The 19,613-nt window shown below is 45.3% G+C and overlaps 1 protein-coding gene across 5 annotated transcripts in view; it reads right to left on the reverse strand.

The window, feature by feature from the left end:
• Positions 1 to 336: 336 nt before the first annotated feature.
• Positions 337 to 19,613, reverse strand: part of ITPR2 (inositol 1,4,5-trisphosphate receptor type 2) — a 270,280-nt gene continuing 251,003 nt past the window's right edge. For all 5 annotated transcript variants that reach the window (XM_064654170.1, XM_064654172.1, XM_064654171.1 and 2 more), the window contains 2 exons: positions 4,962 to 5,123; positions 337 to 3,723 (listed from right to left, as the gene is read on the reverse strand). In XM_064654170.1, coding sequence (XP_064510240.1) covers positions 3,637 to 3,723; positions 4,962 to 5,123 — 249 coding nt within the window. In that variant the 3' untranslated portion in view covers positions 337 to 3,636. The remainder of the gene's footprint in view (positions 3,724 to 4,961; positions 5,124 to 19,613) is intronic.

A 19,613-nucleotide genomic window follows, 5' to 3' on the forward strand; every position in this document is an offset into this window, starting at 1 on the left:
TTCACCCAGAAGAGAGGGGAAAGCCCTCGGGGTCTCTCTCTAAATGTGCTACTTGACAGAGTTACACTGAAAACATGAAAAAAAAAGAAAAAAAAAGGGCAAAAAATGGCAATCCGACCCATCATGAACAGAACAATTTATGCCTGAAATAAAATAAATCCTTGCTTTCACTGCTGGGTTCAGCCTCCATCCACTCAGGACTGCATTGATGCCATCTCAAGAAACAGATGCACGCCTGGTGCCCCATCCAAGACCACCAGCCTGGGTTTCCCAGCAGTCTCCAATTCAGAACACACATTTCCCCCACTTCAGCACCAAAAATAAGTGAGACAGACATATATAAAATGACACACTTTATTAAAAGTTACATTCAGCAGCCATGGACATATTTACTTAAGTAGATTTTAATTGCCAAGGAGCTTATAATTATAAATCCCTCTAAGGCATTAAAAGCTCTTAGATGTTTTAACTTTTGCAATCATTTCATATAAATAGGTAAGGTAAATGATGCCTGCCTAAGAAGAGGATACCCCAGCTGCATTAAACAAAGATATACATATAAATATATGTATAAAACAATGTTTTTTTGTTATAAACTCATTGATGGGATATTTCACAACCTTTAAATCTTGGATCTGGCCCTGCAACTATTACCCACACAAGCAGCCTCCTGTTTTAAGTTACCCCATGTGAGTGTACAGATCGCTCACATGGATGAGAGCAGGGCAGGGCCTAAGTTTTGACAGAAACAGCAAAATTGCCAAAACTCTCAGTGAAATATATATACAATCTGTGCAAGTAGCATCACCTACTGTCACTGATTACAGAGGTCTCTCTAGGAAAGCTATTGACACTGGGAAGGCACCGTGGCAAAGGCAAGCCAACATCTGTCAGCTCTTTCTTTTTGATGCTGCAGCTCTCTCTTCTGAGGAGCAGTACTTGTGCTCTGGAGCCTTAGGAGACATCCTTTGGGGTGCAGGACAGAGAGAGCACCAGCAGCACCCAACTGCAGGCCTGAGCTCAGGGCACAAATCCATCGAGCCTCAAGTTTTCCCAGCTCCAGCAGCAGAAACCTCCCTTGGTGTGCAGTGGCACAGCTGCTTTTTCTGAGTGTAAACAAGAAAAGTGCCAACCAATTCCAGTATTAGCCACCCACCCCCTTCAATAAATAATGATAGCTTAATTTATCTTATAATTGAACTGTGCTTTATATGCCTCTAATAACCACACATGTGAGGAAGAGGAAATTGCTGTTGCAACAGAACCTGTGACTAGATCTGGTGAACCGCATAAATTAATTTGAACTGATACAGCTGCAGGGTCTGAGTCTTCAGCAACTTAGTGCTGACTTTACGTTTGTGGGCAACTCCTTTGGCTTTGTGACATACAGCAGGTCTAGTCAGAGGCAGGTACGGTTGTATGTTACACCAGTGGCTGGTTACAGTTGTGGCTGATGCAAACTCCCAAAATTAATTCACTGCAAGCCCCTGGGTGCTAAACACCACATGAAGCCCCATCCTCACTGGCCAGCGAGGCTCATGGCTTTTCCCACCAAAGCAATGCCGGAGCAGTAGCATCAAGACCTCATACACAGCAAGTGTGAAGGAAAGGCACACTCCAAGATTTATCCCTAAAATATTGAAGACAGCTGCTTTTCTGTTCTCTGCTTTGACCTAGCAGCTTCCCTACCACCAGCTCACCACGCCACAGCCGCATCTACTCATGCCTCGGAGGCAAAGACATGGCACCGACCAGCGCCACCCAGCTCCTGCTGTCTCCACACACTCCCTCTGGCCTGGGGAGCAGCTGATGTCTGGCAGCAGCCAGGCTGTGAGCCCACCAGCAGAGGAGTGGAAGAAAATTCAGTCTACCACCACTCACTTTCACTGGCCTTGTGCCATTTCTGATATTTTTGAAGGACACAATTGAAAACAATGGGAAATGTTTCAATGGTAGAAGAATCAGACCCTAAAGTATATTATTTTTATCTCAGTCATATCATTGCCACAAAAAAAAAAAAAAAAAAAAAAAAGAAAAAAAGCTTCAAGAACAGGCTTGAATTTGGGATAAAGAGAGTGAAATGCCCCTTCCTTCCCTTTACTCTACGTCTGCTGGTTTGAATTGTGCCTTAAATAAGAAAACAGCATTTCTACAAGGAGAAACTGGGAATACTGGAGCCAATATTTTCACCTTTGATCAAAATGGCATTTATAACAAAATGAAAAGGTTATAGAGGAAAAATCACTGCAAAAAGATTTTGGTTTAAATAGCAACTCCATGTAACAGAGGTGTATTTTCAAATGCACCAAGACAATCTGGTAACCAAAACCCACTGAAAATGAAAGTGAACTGAGAACACAATTCCCATTTGTGCCACAAAAAGTCTTCTCCTAAAGGACATAAAAGCCCTCTGAGGCTCTGTGGAAACCCTGTAACTTTTCTTTTAAGCCATCCCAAGAAATACAAGATACAGCAAAAACCTGCACAAGTGACTTGGCTGCTGCCTTTCATAGAGCCCAGAGCTGGAAGGAGCTCCTCTGATATTGCCCCCCTGTCCCCCACCAGCCAGGCCAGGCCTGCCAGCCCTTAAAAGCAAGGAGGGCAAGCAAAAGCATAAGCCCATGATCTTTAGCTCAGAAGAAAAGCTGGCAGAATACGGTGCTTATTTACTCAAGTCAACTCTCACTGAAGATGAGTTTATGGAAGGTAATGACACCATTACAGCTCCATACAGAAAGATATTTCTAAGCTTTTTTAAAAAAATAAAATCCCATACACACTTCAAATTACAAGTATAATTTTTTTTTTTTTTTGTCCTGAATCCTCCATTGGAACTTGAATTTAAAACACAGTTTAACTCCTCCGTATGTGAAATCTCATGGCCACATTAATCAAAAACATGTGAAGCCAGGAGAAAGAAATCACTTCCAGTTATGTTGTCAGTGTTATGTGCATAACATTCCCACAGCTGTAGATCCATTGTGCTCCATGTTATAAATAAGAAATTGCATGGTGACAGCTAAAATTCAAAAGCGTTAATGTTTCTCTTTGCAACTCTTTTTCTGTTTTTTCTTTTTTTTTTTCCCCTCCAGTCTTTTGAGGCTTCTCCCCTTTCCCTCCAAGTAGAAGTTACTTGAAGCAACATTATTGCTCACCCGACAGACATATTTATGGTAATTAAAAAATAGTAAATGCCAAGCAAATATGACTAATGTTGCTATTTGGCAAATAAGCCAGAGACGACCTATTGAATCTGATCCAGGCTGTCGTATTTGTGTTAATAAACATCTCTCCTTCTTCTGCTCAGCTCCGTTATCCCAGTGCTTTAGGGAGAAATCAGCTCCCAGGATGCAGCCAAACGCTGCCCAGCCTCCGTCGCAGCCACCACCGAAGCCGTCGAGTCCAAGAATACAAACGAGCTCCCTTGTATCTCTCACATTCTAGGTTGTGGTCCCTTTCAACCATGAAAAACAGCTACAAATTGTTCCCAGAGCTAAACCACTTAACATCTTGGCACTTGGTTGTTTTTAACTTTGCAACAATAGGCACTGTTCACTCCTCTCAATCTCAGTTTTTTTATTCTATAATAAAGCGGGAATACTGATGAAAGGCTAGTCACGGCTTCTCCCCGTGGTATCAGGGTGGTGGCATGTGATGATTCACATGGGGTGTGTTTGATCCAAGAAAGCCCAGCCTCTGCTTATTCTTCCTTTGTTCTGTCATCTAAGGTGGAAAGGCAGAGAGAGACGAGTTGAGATTTTCTTTTTTTTCTTTTTACTATTATTTAGCAGTCACAGAGCAAGATACATATAAGCAAAAACAACAGGGAGTGGAATTCTTTTCTTCAGCATTGAAAATTACAAGTAGGAGATGTCTTTGAAGTGGGAGATCTGTTTCCTGCAAAGTATGGACATTTTATTCTCATTTGTACATTATTCTTATCCCCCCGCAGGTCTTGCAGTGTATTATTTGCACTGCTATTGTGCTGTGTAGCCCTGCAGAGGGTCAGCACTTGCACTTGGTGCTGTACAATCACGGAATTAAAAGATGGTCTCAGCCACACAGAGTTTAAATTTAAGCCAGGAGAGAACAGATTCAGCCAGAGGGGGATGAAAAAATCCCACCAGGATAGTGTGGGTAAGCACAATAAGCAATGGTCTCAGCACATCCAGCCTAAACCTTTGTCGACTTTTTCACAGGGAAAAAGTTTTATGGAGGGATTTGAAGGGGGATAATTAGATAATTCTGTTGATGTCACTGAAGTGCTTCCCATAAAGAAAACACAAAGATGCTTTTCTGAAACTGTAATGAGCAAACCAGAGGTGAACAGCATCTGTAGCAAAAAAGGGAGCTGGCCTTTTGATCCTGAAGGGAGAGCAAACATGGCAGGGGGTTTAGGTAGGAACTGGGCTTTAAGGGGGCCCAGCAGCTTGTGCTCCATACGGGAGAGAATGGGGAGCCCGAGGAGGGGCACCAAGACAAGGGTGACACAAGCAAAGCAACAGGCTGGGCAGATTGTTTTCACAACAGCACTGTTGATACTCTTAGTGGGGGAAGAAATCCAAGTGTGGGACACAGAGGGCTTTTCTCCTGGCTCCCATCAGTATGCAGCTATTCTTGACACTGCGCCGATCTCAGTGCCGGGTTGTGCAGCACCTCCACATGCGCAGCCCTTCGTCGCTCTGGCAGTTTTCCCTCTGTCCTTGCATACCCACCAGCAGGATTTCATAGCTAATTCCCCCTTGGCTTTTCTCCTTACCTGTTCTCTGTTGTTGCTAATAGAGTACAATTTCATTCCAGACCTGTATCAGTGTACCTACTCAGAAAGCTCACTGGAGGGACAGAAAAAACCCTTTCTAAGACAAAAGTCTCTTTTGTAACAGTGTCCTGACTGTGACTGGATGAAAGGGAGCGCGTTCACCCACACATGCCCACATTGCTACCCATGGCAGGGCACCTACCTGTTCCTTGAGCTCAGCGAGCTGACTGGAAAGTTGTTTCACAAGGCTCATGGTTGACTCCAGCCTCTCTTGCAGGTTCCTGATTTCGTTCTGCTCACTGTCGCCTTCATTGCTAACCAGGGACATGGCTCTCATCCGAGGGAACCAGTCCAAATTCTTCTCCTACATGGGTATTAGAAAAATGAGCCGTGTTAGTAGGGGTTTATGCAGTGCTGAAACTAGAGAATGAAAACTCAGGACTTCTACTCAGTAGATGACACAAAACAAATGACCTTAAGCAGTAAATTCAGAAAGTATTTCACACAAGCATTTTCATTCTTGGTTCTCCTTAGCTACAAAGCAGGTACCAACTGGAAAATCTTGGTTGCCCACAGCTGCACCTGTGTGGCAGCGTGGGCAGTGTTGGCACATTCATCCATGGCTCTGGCATGCAGAAATGCCTGCTGGATCAGCTCTAGGGAGACTTCTCTGGTACACCAGCACCAGGAAAGCCTGAGTGCTCCCTGTGCTTTGCTCTTAAGTGTATGCAGGGACACATTTCCCCACTGTCTCTTCAGCTTGGCTGGTCTCCATCTGTTTCGGCTGTCCTTGCAGCAATGTCAGCGAGCCAACACCAGGAAAACAAAATGAGTCCTCTCCAGACCGGCCTCGAGGCTCATGCCTGATGCAAGAGCAGAGGAACCTGGATTCAGCCGCCCACAATGGAAGATTTGGGGTCCTGGGAATGGCTTAGGCTTCCACATGCTATTCAGACTGTGTAGCTCAGGTAAATGCAAGCACAACCCCACGGCCAAGGGTTAACGTGCTAAGGACCAAGCACTCTATGGAACAGCACTAAACTGGGGTGTTTCTCAATCCATGGACTCAGACTACGAATTCAGTCATGCTAAAATCCCTGTGAGTAGGTGATATGAGTCAGGAAGGTGCAGTGCATCTGCATGAGCCTGAACTGTCTCCATAGCTCAGGGGCATGGATATCTGTGTGCAAAGCTTGACAGAAGGAGGAGACGGAAGGGTGCAAGACTAGGAGAAGTGGCAACCCCATGGCCAGCAACCCTCTTTGCCTGGAGGCACGAGACAAGGGAAACAGGTCCTGCACCAACGCACCTCTGCGCTCCACCTTGGGGGCAGTGGGAGGATGTGGTTAGGTCATATGCACCATGTTTTGCAACGGGCCTCTACGGACACGTGCACTTGATAGATTGAGATGAGAAACAGAATGAGTTGGAAGTGTGTTTCTTCCAGTCCCCTGAGCTGCTAATGGCCCCACACAAACAACGCTCTACCGGGAGGAATGAAAAGGAGTTCTTTCCCAAAGTCCACCCACAAAACTCCTGGAAGGCAAGAGCTGTGCTACTTATGTTGTCCAAGTATTTGGTAAAGTTTTAAGTGCATCAAACTTGCTGTAGTCTTAGATTTTGCCTCTATTTTTTTTCTATGAAAATAGAAAAGCCAGTGATGATCCTGCAACATTCACAGCTGGGCAGCCCAGGGCAGTTGCACATGAGCAGGGTCCAGGCAGGCCTGGCCTGACAGAGCTGCAAGCCCAGGGATATACCAAGTGAACACAGCTTTATTGTGCTTCTAGAAAAATCTCCTTTCAACTCTGTAGTGCTCTGCCCTGATCACCAAAGCCTCCCCTCCTACTGCAACATGATTTAGAAACAACCAAGCTAAGCCTCCGTAAACATGGAAGCAGTTATTGTATTCATGTTTCTCCACTATTTGCATTATCCCAGTCCCCTCAGTCAGCCTGGACAAGACCAAATGCAAAGCCATACGAACTTTAGCTTTTTTTCCTCCTTTTTAACTCAAAACTTCTAATGAGTTTTTGCCTGGCTGTGCAACCTCTGGTGCTGTCACCAAACCAAGGAGGGAGTAGGACCATGTCCCCCGGCCGCGGTTCGCAGCCCAGGGCTGTCAGCCGTGTGCACTGGTGGAATGAGGCCTCTTTCCTCGCCGCTCACTTCTCCAGCCTCGTGATCTCATTATGACAATTTACTGTGGTTACGCATGATGCCATTTTCAATGGGTCATAACTCATTCAAATCAAAACCTGTTTTCACCAGCTCTGCTGGTGAGCTCGAAAGGAGCGCACGTGACCTTCCCTGCTGGATATCCCCGGCTGACATGTGGAGCAGGAGGCTCCTATTTCTGCTGCATGCGTTCCCGCTTACAAGACCAGCATTCATTTTCCACCAGTACGCTCCCATATTTATTTTAAATTTATTTTGGCCGGGATCTAGCAGAGCATTCATCACGTGCCCAGCATCAAGCACAGGTGTACTCATTTATACTAAGCTTAGTTTGTGCACAGTGACTTTCTGGATCAATGCCTTTTTTTTTCTTCTTTTTTTTTCAAAATGTTTGCCAGCAAATTTGTCTGCCACTACAGGCACAGAACGTTAATTCAAGGCAGCTACAGAGAACAGAGCTGCACTTGTATCTGAATGTTTCCTGGAAAGCTCTGGTATCTGCACCCATTACAGCTCCTCTTGCTTGAACCACCTGAAGATACCAAATGGAAGGCCACAGGAGCCAGCTGAGGGACCAGGAGCCCCTTCAAGACTCAAAACAACACCAAAGTTTCAAAGCTAGGCTGCACAAGAAGAGCAATCTGAGACTCCATCATTGAGGTTCCTCTGTTTGCCGAGAACTGCTGCCAGGATTGTGAAATGCACTTTGCCGGTTTTGTTTTCCATCTGCCACTCCTTCAGGACACAAGGCAGGGACCGACAGCTGCTTTGGAAAGATTTTTGTGGACTGACCCTCCACAACACTGCAGCATCCAGAGGAACATCACACAAATCTGTCCAGATGCAAGACATCCTGGCTCAGTGGCCTTGCCTCTCTTGAGGCATCCAGCGTCACCTGCTTCCTTCCTCCTCAGCACAACATCACACTTCCTGGAAAGAGGGATGACCAGGGGCAGGTTGAGAGTGCACAGCATCTCACCCCCTGCCACAGGTTGCCATGGTGCACACAGATCAGATGTGGCTCCATCTGGAACCACCCTGCACCATGTGCCAGCTCATCTCGGCCACCATGAGCCCCAGAGTCACAGGAGCTCAATGGCAGACTCCACTCGTTCACGTGTGCCCAGCTTTGCCTTCCTAGAAATGCTGTGATAATCTCTTCTAGGACAGAAACCCAGGCGTGGTTTAGTTACAGATCAAGAAGATCCGGGCCTTTTTTTTCCGAAGTATCATGGAGGATCAAGCAAGGACTTGATCCAAGTTCTGACAGAAGCTGATGGGTTTCCATGGACCAGAGACCTCATGAAAAGATGTTACTGACTTCTACAGGTTTTCATTACAGCAGAGAGGCAACAGGTCAAACACCTGCCTGCTGGTCTCACTTGGTAGTCCCAAGTGCTGTGTTGGGAGCAGGCAGGACTTTGCTTCTTGGTTCTCAGCTGTAATACGCATCTAATAAAATCAGTCCAGCTGTGTGTCTTTGTCATGCAAAATATCAGAAAGATGCAAAATTCAGTAGGAGACACATTCTAGCCTGCCAACCTGTCTTCAAGTTAAAAATACTTATCTAGCTTTCACCAGTAGTTCCATTATAGTGCACACAGCAGGTACATTCCCTTGCTGAACCACATGCTTTTGCCAGTCAATATTATCTTATTTTTTCACTGCATTATGAACTGCAGAACTTTATTAAAGGGCAGCATGAAAATTAACTCTGGCACACAGCCCTGTTTGCTGAGTCTGTGCAACAAACAAACAGCAATTGCTGCTGTAGACGAAAAAACTTTTGATCACAAACCTGCCAGGATCCAGAAGGCAAATTGGACAAGGCTCCTCAGCCGAAAATTTTAGTGATCTGCAAATGTTCATGGGGGGAACATGCACTCTGTGACTGCTCAGCAATGGGGAAGCTATTTTTACCTCAAGGTAATTGCTTGCCAATTAACTGGAGGTCATTAACATGTTTGTACAACCCCAAACATTTGTTCTAGGACTTAAATGTTTATGGGCTCGGTCCAGGGTTCACCTTGACCAACTAACACCTTAAAGCTGTAAAACCCCAGCCTCCTCCACGCTGCATGTGCACTCCTGGGGTTTTGCAGGATGTTATCCGTCATGCCTTAGCCATTACTCCTAGAAACCCAACCGTTTTTCCCAGGATAGCATTCACTCAGACATTCTGAAGCCCGTCTGGAACTGAGAGGCAATTTGGAGGAGAAAGGCAGGCTGCTGGCAGGGAGCAGGGCAAACCTCTGCAAACAGCTGTCACGGGACTCAATCAACAGCCACCAGGTTAGTGTGAGGTGACACAACTCGAGCATTAATGAGCTCGCAGAGGGCGAGGTATGTGGATGGGACGCTTTAAAATGCAGTAGCTGCCTCCTGGACAAATAATTAATTGTTAAAATGTACCAAAATCTTTCTAAACAACCGAGGTTGAACACAGTTATGTTGTTAGTTGTTACTGTTATTTCATCCTTGCACAGGACAGCAGCCCAACCACAGCAGCCCACCTATGGATTGCAGCATCTTCCTGCTCCACGCTCTTCCCGCAAGCATGACTTGTGCCTTGCAGAATCCATATTTAAATATACATCTGTGTCCAGCCAGACAGGAAGGCTGCAGGGACAGAAAAGAGCTGCAGCCTCCTCTCTCCCTGCCAGTTTAGCTGGGAGAAGGGAAAAAAAGAAAAAAAAAAAAAAGGAAAAAAGGGCAGGTGGGGCTTGCCAAAAGGCTGCGGGCCAAAGAGACTGCACACGAGCAGGGCAGACATTTCGTGTGGTGATCCAGCGTGCTCCATCCTCCCCCCTCGGCTGGCAGCACTCCAGTGGGAATCTCAGCTCACCCGGGGTGAAACTTCTCTGCAAGGTACTCTGGGTACACGTAGCCGCGAGGTGCCGACGGCGAGGGCACATGCCTGAGAAATCACAGGGCTTAGGGGATTTGCTACTTGTGTTTTCCGAGAAACCTCAAACCCTTCTGCTCAGAGCAAAAGTCTGCATCTGCCTCCTGCAGTTTTCTGTGCAACTCTGCTTCCCTTCTGTGGGCTTTTCCAGGAGCATGGCAGAGTGGCGGGCTATTTCCTCCCTTCAGGAAAACATTGTCATTTTTTCTGACTTTGCTAGCCCTGGTTGAGCATGGATGGAGAAAAGACTGAAGAAATTAATTTAGAGTTTCTATACATTGTATGAAGTCTCTCTTGAGCCATCCCTGTCCTGTTGGCACAGCCAACTGGCTTCAATCGAGCTCCCACACTGAGCTGAATCCATGCCTCTGGAGTAATTGGCAGAGGGATGTTTCTTTAGGAGGTGCTGGTTTCACAGGCTAGCAGCGAGATGGATCAGCTGCAACCAGCAGGAAAGACTGGGCTGAGCCTTTAAAAAATAGATTACTAGATAACAGCAAGAGAAAATAGGTCAAAGAGTAGGACAAGGGGGATGAAGTCGAGGAGCAAAGGCAGCCTAATGCATACTTTGAGATGGTGTCACGGCCACGGGCTCCGAGTGCCACGGTACCATCAGCTGTGCCAGGCTTTCACTTCTCCAGCAGCCTCCACTGCAGTGACTCTCAGTGCTTTCCACCCCGTGACCCCTTGTTGCAACATGAAAACAAGCCGTTTCAGGACCTCCCTCCTATCTATTCACTAAGAAAAGCAGCAATGACTGCTCGTGACTCCTCCTGGGTTGTGACCTCCGCAGCTGCATGCAGCAGGGCAGGAGACAGGCCACTCTGTCCTCCAGCCCACCGTTTCTTGTCTCACATGGATTGTTCACTCCTTGGTGACTCAGCAAGGCGAGCAAGACAGTCAGCAGAGGGCTTTGTTACCTAAGAGCAAGGCTAAGAAAATGGGTATGCTCAAAGCCCTCTCTCCTCCTCAGCTGGATGGTCACTGAAGGGTGCAGAAGAGGAGCACAGATATCAATCACCATGAGTCAGGGGAGGTTTAGGTTGGATATGAGGAAAAGGTTTTTCACCCAGAGGGTAGTCGGGCACTGGAACAGACTCCCCAGGGAAGCAGTCACAGCACCAAGACTGTCTGAGTTCAAGAAACATTTCATTTGGATAATGCTCTCAGGAACATGGTGGGTTCTTGGGGTGTCCTGCATAGGACCAAGAGTTGAACTCAGTCTTGATGGGTGCCTTCCAACTCAGCATATTGTATGATTCTGTGGTCACTGAAGGGTGCAGAAGGGGGCATGGACATCAATCACCACGAAAGTTTGCTACCAGCACCCCGGTGTGCTGCCCTGGGCTATTCCCGGAGTTCCACCCTGCAACACACACTCATGGGCACGCTACGAACAGCAACCACCATAGCAGCCCAAAAAAAAGCCTCCTCGAGCTTTAGGAAGACTGTAGCCTCTTTAGAGAGATCATAGCTCCTCAAGTGCCCATTGGGTGGTAAAACCCTGCTGCTCCAGTGGCTGAGGAGAAACAGCATTGGCCACCCCGTGGCCTCCGTGGCTGAAGAGCGGCTCTGCCGGGAAGTTGGGCACAGCTTCACCCTCTGCCACCCCACTGTGCCCTCGACATGAAGGCAAAACAGACCCCTGGCATTGCTGCTCTCCAAGCAGGCGGCCCGTGTGCCCTTTCAGGCACGGGAATGAACAGACTGTTCACTCCCTTTTTCTGAGCCAGCACCTTGAATAAATACTTGAGTGCTGGGTACAAAGAGATCTATTTACTGAGAATTATTCTGTATGTCTGAAATGTAAATAAGTCCATCCATTCCCTTCCCAGATATGCTGCCCATATAAGCAGAAAGGGATCAGTCCAAGTGACCTTTCGAAAGCTATTATTTTTCTGCCCAGGGACAGAGTCTGGTCCTAAAAGTCTGGAGTTATGTAGCTCCTACAGCCACCTTAAAAAAGGGATTTAAAAGATTTAAGCTATCGTGTGCTTTAGATGACACAGGGCAATAACCACTTTGTGATTTAATCACAGACAATAATAATTTGGTTCAGTGCATGATTCAGCTAATCCACAATTTGATAAATGTTCATCCTAAACTACAAACCCAAATAGCTTTCTGCAAATCCTGTTTGACACTTTAATGTTAAGACTGTATTTGATAAGCAATCTGTGCTGTACAAGAATATAGGGAGGGAAATTAGGAATTGTTATGCATCTATATGCATCCACGACAGTAATTCAAAGAAAATAAAAATAAGCCCTTGGCAATCACAGATAAATCTGTATGCAACAAAAAACCTAATAGGTCTGGCTGGGTCTGTACTGGATTGATACGTTACAGCTTCCATAGCTCACAGAAAAATAGAGAAACCTGTTTCCCCCTGAAAAAAAGGTTGAAACCACAACACTGACCAACCGTTTGCTTTAGCAGTGTCATTGATGCATTTACTTTCATTTTAACTTAGCTGACTTTTTAAGGGCTGCAACAGAACCTATCACCATAATTCTGGGTAATTGTGAGACTGATATCCAGGCCAGTCAGTTATAAATGTCTCAGTGTTTCTGTATCAGCATTCCCACTTATGATATCCCTGCAAAAATTATGTTGAGGAATCATAATTAACCCCAAATTGCAAAGATTTTTCACTGATGCTCTACAGGGCAGTTTCAACACTCAGCTTGAAGTTCTGTAAAGAACAAGCATCCCAATATTTCTGCTTACCAAACACACCAAAGGAACTTGGCATTTCCAAAAGATGGAAGCAATCATGAAAACAATTTTTCCAAGTCAAGACCATAAGCTGGAATGTGCTCTCACACCCCTGTTGCAGGCAAGACATGTTCATTTCTCAGATGCTACTTTCTTCTGCTGTTTCAGTTGCTCTCTGCCACCTTATCTCTATCACAACCCCAAGAATTGATATTCTCCTCTGCAAATCTTCAAGTATCCCAACACCACCATCTAAAGCTAGGATGTGGTCCTTAATATTTGTGCCCTTAAAATAGATATAATTATAGATTTGTGCAAAACATGAGTTTATTTTTCCACATTCCTGTGTTTTTATGTTGTTAGTGGTTACGAGACATACTTTAGGAAAAACACTTCAGATTATTCATTTAAAATAATTAAATTATTTCTGATATAATCCCTGGATTTTGTGCATAACGAAACATCTGGTACAGAGATTAGAAAATAAATGTTCTTGGCTTTTTTTTTTTCCTCTTTTATTAAACAGATGTTGTTGATACAAAACACAGAACTGTAAATCATAGCCTGCATGTGGACACAGACTGTCACTACCGAGCAGAAATTTACTGTGGCTAGATAGAGGTTTGAAACAGCAATGAATCACTGGCTTACTAACTTTATTCACGTGGGTATGGTTTCAATATTCTGACATTAAGTGCACATGTCCTTAAAAAAAGAACCTTCTAATGGCAGCATGGGAGGCTCTGGTTTAGTTCCAGCTGCCTCGGTGGGGGAAGAACAGCATAATGCAATGGCAGTCTGTGTGCAGAGGAACCTGGCAGGTCTCTGTCTTTCCCCTCACAGCTGGTTCAATAGCTGCTGCTGCTGCTGTTGAACCCCTCAGGCTCTGCTCTTCCAGTGCCACAGTGTCCTGGGCAATCCTGTCACAGGAGAGGTGCCGAGCTGCCCACACAGCCCCACCACTGCCACCAAAATCACAGAATATGGCAAGCTGGAAGGATCCACAAGGATCATCGAGTCCAACCCTCAGCCCTGCACAGGACCATCCCCAGAGTCACACCCTGTGCCCCAGAGGATCATCCAAACCCTCCCTGAGCTCTGGCAGCCTTGGTGCTGTGCCCACTGCCCTGGGGAGCCTGGTCAGTGCCCAACCACCCTCTGGGAGAAGAACCTTTCCCTGAGATCGAACCTGACCCTGCCCTGACACAGCTCCAGGCTGTGGGTCCTGTCCCTGGTCCCCCCAGAGCAGAGCTCAGTCCCTGCCCCTCCTCTGCCCCTCCCAAGGAAGTTGTAACTGCAATGGGGTCTCCCCTCAGTCTCCTCCAGTTGAACACACCAAGTGCCCTCAGTGTCCTCACACGGCTTCCCATCAAGGAAGGCCCTTCACCATCTTTGTTGCCTCCTTTGGACACTCTCTAATGGCTCAATATCTTTCTTATATTGTGGTGCCCAAAACTGCCACAATATTCAAGGTGAGGCCACCCCAGTGCAGAGCAGAGCTGAACAATCCCCTCCCAGCTCTAACTTCTTTCTCCTTCTCCTTCCCCTGCTGCTCCTGACATCATTTCAGTGGATTCACTGCTGGTTTGCCGGACAGGCTCCCGCCGAGCTGAACAGCAATGGCATTTCTGCTTCCCATTGACCATGTTTAAAGTGACCGGAATTCCGATGCCTCTCCGGCCCCTGGCCATTCCTACCCCCACACTCCCACACTGCTTGCACCAGCAGGCTGAAGCTCCCCCTTCTCCTATTCTCCTTTTAATATTGATTTTCCTTCACAAAACATGCTGGCAGACACTGAACTCCAGACAAAAGCACGTGGCACGAATCCCACTGCAAAGCAAACATACCCTCCAGTACCAGGCCCTGCTGGGGACACAGATGATGTCTGCTCCTCAGGGGCATACAGCTGCTGAGGACACCACCAATTTTGACTTGTTTTTGTCAATGTGCCTGCTGGTTTGATCCAATGAACCAGGGCCTAACTCCATGATTAGACTCCAAACCATGACCTCTACTTCCTATCTTTTGTAGCCCAGGATTCAGGAGCATACTTGTTGAAATTCATGGCGTGTGTTTTTTTTTTTTCACATTTAGTTTTAGTTCTCTGGTCCTGTCACCTTGTATTTTGCAAGTAGTGTCCATTTCCTAGCTTTAGCTTTAATTTGGTGTAACAGAATCTTTGGGAAATACAAAGACTCAGCTGGAGACTCATTTTTCAGAGGCTCAGGACTTGACCTTGTTCTCAGCTTTACACAGGCAGAGCTTTGCTGATTGCAGCGCGATTGTTCTGGCTTAGGATACTGCCAGAGCCAAGGCATTTTGAATCCTGATCTGATGTTCCTGCTTTAGGCCCATTTTGACTCTGATGTATTTTGCACATGGGGCGGTATGAAAAGACAACTGAAAGAACAACACTTTCTTTTAAAATTAATAAGAACTGTCACCTATCGCCACTCAGCACTGCTTTTTGAGGTAACGATGCAATCATGCACCTTCCTTATATGTGCATAAAATCACAGAACTGTTAGGGTTGGAAAAGACCTGCAAGATTATGAACGCACATACTTGAGTATCACTCAGAGGAGAGGAAAAAAAATATCTAAGTTTCTCTGTGAAGCATCTCTTGACAAAACAGCAGCAAACAATGGCCACTTTCCAGCCTTATGGGCCTGAACACCATCAAACTACTACCAGCCTGCTCTCTAATCTCTTGCTCTGGTCAAATACTTACCCATGGGTTTCTCTGCACATTCCTCTGCACATGCAAACACAATGGCTCAGCACTGGCCCCGTGCCAGGTCTGGCTGTGGCACGGTGAGCAGCAGATCCCACAAGGTGCCACCTGCCCACTGGGAAGGAAGCACAAAACACTCCTATTCCCTTTGGAAATAGGTGGAAACCAGCAAAACTGGGCCCTCAAGTTGAAACATCTACTCACTCAGGTTTGTGTTCACTGTGTGCTGCTTTCAGAAGCTGCAGGCATAGATCAATAAGAGCAAAAACCACCACGCTACCCTGTGATTGTTTATCTGCCTATACTACATTTTCATTTAGTATTCTAGTTTGCATTGGTAGGAAAATATTAAAATGGATTCTCCGTACAGATCTGCTTTTTCTTTTTCTTCTTTTTCCCCCCCAGCATTTAAATATGGTTTGCTGTTCAATTAAACTGCATTTTCTCCTGAGAACAAGCAGATGATCAGTTTCACAAACCCGGAGTTACAATTCTCCTTCAGCAGCACCCAGGAAAATGAAAAACAGAAACAAAACATTTTAATCACATGTGTATACAATACACAGGGTTCATTAAATATGATTTAAAGTGGCTTGTTTGTTTTGGAGACTCTTTAGAGCTCCTACTACCCCAAACTCAGAGAAGTGTAATGTGATTCCTGATCTATTGAATTTTGGAGGATGGCTGTAGTGGGTTCCATTATATATAAATTGGATGCAGCCAATTTACAATCCCCGATATATACTTTTATCTCAAAATGCCCTGTGAGGCAATTGTGTAAAGTACTTTATCAGGGATTGTTGTTGGTAATATTGCAAGATTTCATGATGTAAAAAATACATCAATGTCATTTAAATTGAACAAAATGGTTCCCAGTTTTTTTTTTCTGTAGAGCATTTTTAACTATCTTCTCAACAAATTTGTTCAATAAATACTCTATGAAACAAACATTTTGCACTTTGTCCCACAGATGCAATTTGCCAACCAGATTGATTTCTTTCTCTACAACTAATCTGATTTCTTTAGGCTATATATCTTCTCTTTTATTAAAGATGATGCAATCTTAGCTTTTTATCATACATACATCCACCACACTAAAAAGAGAGAAGATGCCACAAACTAGCCTTGCAACCAAACAGAAAAACCTGACACAAATCTCATAAAGCTGGTCCCAAAAGATAAATGGCACAATGAGACTAAAGTTACACAAATTCAGAAACTTATCCATGTAATACAGGCCCATGGATTTTTCTTCCCGTGACAGATACAGAAAACAAGTAACTTCATCATGTCTGTAGCATCTTGCAAATCAAGCTCACACTAATGTTGCACCCAATCCTCCCAAAATCTTGCTGTCTCTGCACTGTGAGAGCTCAGAAGCAGAACTGCATTTTTTGTAGCCTTTCCCTGTTTTACATCTTGCAGAATCTCACTGCTGTGTTTTGATCCAACCAAAGTCACGCCTATTTACTTTTAAATGGTGTTCCTGGTAAGGCAATGACCTCGAGCTCATCTTTTACTGATTGTCCTCATGTCTTTGGGGAAACCCATAGCCTTTCCCTTCCTCAGCATCTGCAGTTATCTGCCTTGGCTGTGGACAATTTTTCAGCCTCTCTCCTACTCAAGCAGCCAGAAGCTTAGTATACCACTGTAATACAAAGAACAATAATTGTTTTCAAATGTTGCAATAATATTCTCAAACAGCACTGGAGTGTTTTTGTCTGTTGTTTCTCCCATAGAGCAAAATCAAATGAATTCAGTTGACATGTTTCAGGATCTGCTCATCACACTGTTCCTCTGGGGTTCGCCTTCTTATCACTATCTGTGATCCCACATAAGGCCCAGTTTTCACAAGGCAAAACCCTACACAGCCGATCCCAGGAGAACTGGGGCTCTGCTACTGCCAGGATTTTAAGCATAACAGTAGGTGCCTATCCAGTGCCTTGGAGAGCCTTTCCATCATCTGAAATCACAGACTAAAGGTCTGCCTGCATGCAGATCCATCTCAAGCCACATGTTTCTTTAACAAAGGGATAAAAGATGGCTTTTGCAGGCTGCCTGGAAAGTTAACAGCTCCAGTCTCTGGCAGGTCAAGGCGAGAGTGAATTCCAGCAGGGAACCGCAGCCCGTGTCCTGCCAGCAGTGCTGCTCAGCTCCAGGGCGCTCCAGCTGGAACACCTCCACCCCGTGTTCGTGGGGATGTGCAAGTTTCAAGGAACACAGCCTCCTGTCCAGACCCCCTCCTCGAGTTTTTAAGGCCAGCAGCAAGCGAACAAACAGGAACCCAACTCGGCTCACTTATTTTCCTTTGCAAACTGAATGAGTTGAAGTTGGAAGGAGGACAAGGGGGCTGTGACTGCACTGTATCACCAAGGCAGAATTCATCTTTGTAGCAAAATCAGTCTTTGAAGCCTAAATACTGGTCAACAGACAGGTGGCCAAATCTTTCAGACACAGAGGAAATTAATCTAAGCTTACAACTGAGCCACAATACCACAGGGGACAAAAAGACTAGTGTTGGGTCATATCAAACTACTGACTCTGGACCTCAGGGGGGTAAAAAGAAGCCCAAATCTCAATGAATATGCTTTCAGGAAGTTTTAGGCTCCGCTCTGTAACTTGCAATCACATTACAGCTTTGTATTGGGAAGTGATTTCAAAGGACAGAAAAAAAAGGACAGGGTTGTGTTGGTGCTGGGACCCATCCCTTCAGGAGTTAACAAGAATGTGAGGGGCTAAGCAAAGAGGGGTTCTGTGGAATGGCACAGCCATTCCCTCACCGAGCCAGCTGGGGGTGAAGGTTATCACCACACCCTCCCTACTCACAGCAAACCTGCCTCTGCTGCAGCACCTGCCGGTGATATCCATCTTTCTCCCGCTCCAGCTAATGGCATCACTTCTAGGGAGGCAGGATCAGATCAGATCCATGGTTTCCTGTTCAAGCAGCAACAGGATAATTAATTTTGCCTGTCTGAAAAGGTTGTATATAAACTTCAAGCCACTAAAACCTCAAGCTTTTAGACAGAGGTACCAAATGAAGCCCACCTTTCCCTTTGTTTACCCACACCTCACACACCACCTGGCCAAGCAGGTCAACTGAATTATTTATGGCAAAGAGCCCATGTCTGGAAGATGCAGAGCCCTTCAAGCAGAAAAGAAGATGCTCAGCTCTCTTGTTGAATAGGAGCTTTGTGCAAAGATGCAAAGTCCTCACGTGATGCTAACTTTTCATGCTTTGACAAACACACAAATGAGCAGGAAAGCAGCTAATTAGGCACGTTAGTGTGATTGCTTATTTTATGAAGTGGAGAGGGAGGTGTTCAGCACTTTCATGAGATAATAGTGTAGAGGCAAAATTGTACAGAGAAGCAAAAATAGCAGTGGACTACCTACAGCAATTATCGTTATTTTTGAACAACGAAAGCAACAATAGAAAAATAACTCACAGCAGAAAGAACAACAACAGCACCTCAATATATTCTGTACATGTAAAACTGGATAACACTTGAATATATGAGGATAGAGGGACCTTCTCTCATATACCCAAGCAGTGGTTGGACCTATGCAAAGCACAGTTTCAGCTCTATTTTAGTGACTGCATCACCACTCGATAGCTCTGAGGTCCTCTGTGAACTTGAACCAGGCCTTGATGCAGAAAAAGGACTTTCTCTGGGACTTGGTGCACCTAAACTGAAGCCACAGGGCCTGTGCCCACATGGAAGGACACAGAGAGCTGCATTCTCACTCGCTCTTCTATTTTGAGCACAACAACAACAACAAAAAAGGAGCAGTAAATCATCTATTTAGGCATATTTTTTTAATTGCTTATTTTATGAAAACCCAAATGCAGACAAAACCAACGTTGTATTTCCTAGGAAATTAGCCTGTCTGTGAGACCTCAGATCTTATTTAGCAGCCAGCTTTTGTGCTCTTGGTATTACTGCCATGGTAAGTAATTACTCATAACGTGACACGCATCCTATCAGCCTTTTAAAAGCAATTAAGAAAAAGTTTCATTGCTTAATGATATGTACATACATCTCATCCTTGCAAGTTTTGCTTTGATAACATCTGCTGGTTTTTGGAGGAGAGCCAGTCTTCAAAAGTAAAGTAACTCAGCCCTAACAAAGGGAGCATTATTAGCTTCCCAAAAGTTATAAACTCCACGCCCCCCTCCAGCACAGCGTTTGTGTGCACTAGTCCTGTAAGGATTTTCAACCCCATGTGTTGCCAGATCACGTCAAATCAGAATTCATGATAATGAAAAAGCCTTAAAAATACAGCTTATTTACAGTGAGCCAGTTGAAGAACTCAGC

This window comes from Pseudopipra pipra, chromosome 5 (genome assembly GCF_036250125.1).
Source record: "Pseudopipra pipra isolate bDixPip1 chromosome 5, bDixPip1.hap1, whole genome shotgun sequence".
Classification (NCBI taxonomy): domain Eukaryota; kingdom Metazoa; phylum Chordata; class Aves; order Passeriformes; family Pipridae; genus Pseudopipra; species Pseudopipra pipra.